At 41.0% G+C, this 6,185-nt stretch overlaps 1 protein-coding gene across 1 annotated transcript in view; it reads right to left on the reverse strand.

Moving 5' to 3' along the window:
- TENM1 (teneurin transmembrane protein 1) overlaps positions 1-6,185 on the reverse strand; it is a 556,664-nt gene that overhangs the window by 137,855 nt on the left and 412,624 nt on the right. Inside the window, exons 17-18 of the mRNA XM_077763513.1 lie at positions 4,674-4,935; positions 1,660-1,927 (exon numbers count right to left, since the gene is read on the reverse strand). Coding sequence (XP_077619639.1) covers positions 1,660-1,927; positions 4,674-4,935 — 530 coding nt within the window. The remainder of the gene's footprint in view (positions 1-1,659; positions 1,928-4,673; positions 4,936-6,185) is intronic.

Genomic DNA, 6,185 nt, shown 5'->3' on the forward strand with positions numbered 1-6,185 from the left:
ATGGCAGGAGAAGTGATGAGTTCAGGCATCAGCATAGCTGAGTCACCATGGAGGGAGGCAGTGGCCTCTTGCTCCAACCGGAGCTGTCTGATCAAACAGATGCTGGCTTTCTAGAACTACAGTGTAACTTCAGCAAGGCTGCAGTTTGCCAGGACTTTTTCTTGTTCTTTCTTACTTTCTTACGTTCCCATGTCTTTACAGGAACTTCCCGCTAACGGAGGAAATCTGAACCACTCTATGTTTCTTGCATTCTAATACAGTCCAACAGAGGGGAGTTAATTATTTAGGTATATGAGGGTCTCTTGGGCAAGGATCTCTCCCAGCTATTAGTTTTCCTCTGGAAAGAGAGGGAGCAAATTGATACACTCTAGTCTAAAAGATGTATGTCAGTTGTAAGGAGTTGTTCTATGACAGACACTTCCAAGGGAGGATATGAAAATATCTCCTCTGGAGAACTTTAAAAATAGTCTTCTCATCTGTCCATGGGTGGTTTCCATGAGATAGTGCCTGAAGACACAAGATTCAATGGCTCCTGACTATGACTCCATAGTCCTTTGTCGGGTCCCTTTAAGGAAGTTTTCACTGTCTTCCACAGGGTGAAAGAAACAAAGACATTGCTGTCTGTCTGTCTATTTCTCTCATTCTGAGCATCAGTATTAGACTGCTTACTGTCATTTTTAAAGGCAAAATATTCCCTTTTTTGATGTTAAGAGATCTCTCTCCTTATGAAACTATGTAGGCGAGCAGTAGATTGTAGTGGCTTTTTTTCCCTTTCTTTTAAAAATATTCTTATTTGGCAAAAATATTCTTATTGGCAAATTCTTATTTGGCAAATATTCTTATTCATTAAAAAATGAAGTTGGCAAATCTGTGTCAGTCTAATTTTTTCAAATGTNGCTCAGGTCATGATCTCTCAGTTTGTGGGGTTGAGCCCCGCATCGGGCTCTGTGCTGACAGCTCGGAGTCTGGAGCCTGCTTACGATTCTGTGTCTCCCTCTCTCTCTGTCTCTCCACTGCTTGTGTGTGCGCTCTCTCCATCTGTTTTCTCAAAAACAAATAAACATTAAAAAAATGTCATTTGCCCGAGACAATTAAATATCTGAAAACCCTAGGCTCAAAGTCCCTACTGTCTGCAAGATTCTAGGTTTTAAAGTCTTGAAATAGAAAATAAAAAGGACGAGGAAGGTAAGATGATTTTTTTAAAACTGTACCCTACTGAAGTAACAAGTTAATGGAGTCTAACTATCTTAGACATAAGAGACAATAAGTGGAGATGCCTAGAAGTAAAAATTTTGTAGTTTCTAAGTGGAAATGACAGTCTAAATGTCAAATTCAAAAACATGGCCTAAAGAATGCCACACCAAAGGTCACAGTTAGAAGGCAATATTCAGCACTGGAGACAGTTACAAGTCAGATAGTGTTCGATTCCACTGGTACGTAGCCATCAGGAAAGGAGAACTAAACTAGTTGAACAATGTGTCAAAAGGGAACTCTAAATAGGCCCACAGAGAGGGCTTGAGTGAAAAAAATGCCTTAGATCCTTTAAATAAAAGGCATCATTTTTCCATATGTAATTATTCCACATACAAATTAATATGCAGCCAGTAGTTTCGGTTTTGTGAAACACAACGCTATTTACAGAGAATTAGTTCAACATACCCAGAGCTTCTGCCAGGCCCCAAACCTTCTGTCCGTAGATGTCGGTTTTGTTCCAGGCAAACGTATAGATGAGGTTCACTGCGGCAGGAAACCACTTCTGTGTGAGTCGCCCTTCCACGGCTACCGTGAGATGGACTTTTATCATTCCCACGGGAATGGCTGAATGTGTCAGAAGGATCCGAAGCAGGGTTTTATAGCCAGGAGTACGGCTGCTCAGGTAACTCAGCCTCACGAAGCTGGAAGGAATGGGGATCTCCTCTTGTACCACCTGAGGGCAAAAAAGGCAGACTGGATCTGATCAGGGGTCACAGGTAGGCGAGGATGCTTTCCTGTCTTAGAAACACACCAAAGGAGACAGTTTAAAGGGATCTGTGGATGTCAAGGCAAGACTCTTTGTGAGGCTGTGTGACCGCGGGTTTCGAATTTTGCACTGAGTCCACATGGGGACAAGACGTCTAAGCAACCCTGACGACTGCTCTCCTTTTTTTCCCCCTGCCAGAAACGACTGTGACAAGAACAATTTTAGTTTTTCAACAGTGTTCCAAAAATTGCTTAGAAAGAGTTGGGAAAGATCACACTGCTGAATGTCAAGCATTTCAGTGCTATGGGCTCCATTAAGGGGTCTTTTTCTCATATATACACACACAAAATCTTGTTTGGTGTGTTAAGTCATATATCACTGAACCACTGCTGTAATCCTTATTCAGGCCGGGCTCTCTAGGAGGAACGACTGCAGAAATAGGCTCAGCAAAGCGATATTTTATGACAGAGATTATGGTTTCCCCAGAATTAATCTTTACTGATGCCATCAAACTTGTCTTCTTTGGACCTTTGGAATGACCCCGAGGGCCAAATTTTTAATCAAATTTCGCTTACATATTTCTTTGTGCTTGGATGTACCAAGAGCTGGGAACAAGTTTTTTCCAAGTTGGCACCTGTGACCGAGAAGCAATAACTCCCATTAACTCCTGTGCAAACTTCATACTACACATTGGTCCCAGAATGAAAATACCACTTGGCTTCCTTCATTAATTGCTATTACTTATTTGTTTAGCAGCACAGATGGAGTTAAACAACCAAAAGTGGTCACAAAAACTCAATCTGGTGTTCCATGACTTTCAACTTTCAAAACCCAGCTGAAGAAAGAGCCTATTTGATACACTTAAGGTGACAAGAATCGTGTGGATATTTTTGTGCCCTCATTGATTTTTAGCTCAGAACCTTGTCCCTTATCCCTTTTCTAAACCAGTACACATAGCAGACCTGGTTGTTAAGCACACGGAATCTCACATTGTCCGGGATTTCTTGCTCATTCTTCTTCTGAGAACACAAATCCCTTTTGTCTACTCTTGGCCTGATTTTTCTTCCTCTACATTAGCTCTTTGATGCCAGAATTGTCTAATGGCTCTGTCTTCTTCGATGGTGGCAGAAGTACAATAGTGAAGGCTAGGGTGACACTTAACCACCTTAGTATTTCATTTCCCTATGGAAACGTGCAGTTCTAGATCGATTTAAAAACTCTGATGCTGAAAGAGACCCACGCTTCCTAATGATAAGCATACAGAGATTGATGTACCAGTCCATTGCACTCATTGAATATAGTCTTATTGGGGCGCCTGGGTGCCTCAGTTGGTTAAGTGTCTCATTTCGGCTCAGGTCATGATCTCACGGTTTGTGCGTTCGAGCCCTGTGTTGCGCTCTCTGCTGTCAGCACAGAGCCTGCTTTGGATCCTTTGTCTCCCTTTCTCTCTGCCCCTCCCCTGCTTGTCTGTCTCTCTCAAAATAAATAAACTCAAAAAAGATTAGAAACAAAAGAATACGGTCTTGTTTTTGCTTCCTTTCCAAGGAAAAACAACGGAAAACACAAGAGGGGTAACTCACTGGACATCTTTTCCTGTTCAGCACTATTTTCTATGAGCTTTTCACAAATGGTATCCTCTGGGCACTGGTAATAGCTGCTGGGAATATTGTGATGGAAGAAAAACCAAGTCAACCTTGGAATATCCATTGACTTCCTCTTGAGTATACTTCTTGAATTCTGGATCTGTATGACTTATGGGTCCATTTTGGTGGCTTCCGAATTTAACTATCATTACGATGTTTTTACAATGTGATGAGAAAACTATACTACAGATGTTTGAATGGCTTAGTATTGAAATGAAAATATGGGATACTGGGGCGCCTGGGTGGCTTAGTCGGTTAAGCGTCCGACTTTCGCTTAGGTCATGATCTCGCGGTTCGTGGGTTCGAGCTCCGCGTCGGGCTCTGTGCTGACTACCAGCTCAGAGTCTGGAGCCTGTTTCAGAGTCTGTGACTCCCTCTCTCTCTGACCCTCCCCTGCTCACGCTGTCTCTCTCTCTCTCTCTCTCCTAGAAATAAATAAAAAACATTAAAAAAATTAAAAAAAAAAAGAAAATATGGGATACTGAATGAAGAAAAATTATCAGGTACTATAAAATAAAAAGGTACAAGAATATGTCCTCTTCTGGCTATAAAGCTTGAACACTCAAAAGCAAAGCTTTAAACAGAACCCACCGGCTTGAAAACTACCTTCACCAAACACAGCTAAATAAGAGGAGCTGTCGTGACTATTAAGAACAGTGACAATGGATACAAACTGGACAATGGAAGAAAACTAGATTTCCTAAAGAGCTTTAATTTCAGAACCACAAACGGTCCCACCTCATTGCTTATACTGTTGTCACTACTGAGCTAGCCAGCTAGCTTTGTTCTTTAGAGCACAGTGTTCATTAGGTCAAGGCTTGGGGTTTAATTCTCAGGACAGCTAGTTCACCTTGCTTTGTTCTATGACCACAGATAGCACCCTGTAGTGCTGGCCAATCACCCTGCTAATGTGTGCCAGAGAGATTCCATTTGGAAGCCTCTCCTAACAAATGAAGGGCAGACCGTTATAGAGCTGGCTGGAGTACCAGGGAAAGGAATCTAGCCATTATATGTTGCTGACCACCCCCACGATGCTGTGATTTTATACATTCGAAGGCCAATGTACCCACCTGCAGCTCAGGAACAATAGTTCCCCTCTCTGGACAGGACCCTCCGAATGATGTGAGTGGTGAAGGAAGCACGATGGGGTTTGGGCTGATAAAGTTGGAGATGTCGCAGGATGGTGGGTCTGATACAACTCTCTGCATGATAACTTTCTCCACCACAATGAACTGATTCCAAGGCAACCAGAGTGTCCTCTTCTCAGACAGGAAAGGTGACCGGTCAAAGATTAAGATGACAGAAATACCTCCAATGGCTACGAGGTCAAAGCTGAGAAGGAAAAATATAAGACAGTTTCAATCAAATGAACAACCAAAATAAAATTCAAGTTAAAAAAGTAATTTTAGTGCACCTTGCTTCCTTTCGGACTCAACTACATCCATTCGTATTTCTATTTTATAAATTCCCTCTAGCTAAATGTATGGTTTCTTTTGACTATCCAAGAGACTTCTGAAAAAAAAACTCCATATCACCAGGTGATATTCACCCCAAATATGTACAATTTTAATACTACCAGAGACAAAATCACTGCGTAGATTTCTGCAAAGCCATAACTTATATCACTGCCCCCCTTTGTCCTAGAGATTACAGAAAGAGGACCATTTAACATCCAGCAGCATCTTTAATATAATGCATTATTCATCCTCCAGAAAAAAAATCCTATAATGTAACTCAAGAAAAGTAAAGAGCCAAAAGGTTAACTATCTTGTTCAGAGTCACAAACATAGTGTCAGAAATCTGGTGGTGTCTTTTGAGATGGCATTTAGGAAAGTTGTTCAGTGAAATTGGCTTGAACAATGCCATGCCTGAACCCTCCCCATCTGGCTACCCACTTTGGCTCCTGATTCTACTTGAACTCTACATTTAGGATTTCTGGTTCTGTCTAGAATGCCTCTTGGTTTCCTTTTGTTAGACAGCCTGTAATGGACCCTATCCATCTCCGCTGACAACACCTTCCATATCTCTGACAAAGTAAGACTACCTCTCCTGTAAGCCAATTCTGTCCATCACTTGATGTGGTATCTGACATTACTCTTGCATTGGAGCATAACAGACTCAGATTCCAGTACATTCTGCCCTAGATGATTCTACCTTGCTTCTCTTGTAAGTATAATGATGTCTTTGAGATAATGTACTTGGAAGCATTCAAAAAGCATAAAATACTATGTAAAAATAAGTTAATGATAAATTATTACCATTATATCGTAGAAATGGATAAAGGGCAATATGTTACTCCTTAATACTCAAAGCAACTTAAATTCACAGGAGAGAGATGTAAGCAATTCCCTGCATTAAAAAAGATCTTTCTGTAAAACACTTTTTCAATGATAGAATGCCCTGATAGGGACTCAGACTTAATTATGGATACCTTAGCACTCCCTTCATATGACATTTATTATATTTATTATAGCATTGCCAATCATGTCTTGTTGCAGAAATCTTCCAGATAAAGATAAATGGACAGTAACAAAGGATGGCGAATACTGTATTTTTTATTGTTACTTTTTCAGACAAGGAGC

This window comes from Crocuta crocuta, unplaced genomic scaffold (assembly GCF_008692635.1).
Source record: "Crocuta crocuta isolate KB4526 unplaced genomic scaffold, BGI_CrCroc_1.0 scaffold482, whole genome shotgun sequence".
Classification (NCBI taxonomy): Eukaryota; Metazoa; Chordata; class Mammalia; order Carnivora; family Hyaenidae; genus Crocuta; species Crocuta crocuta.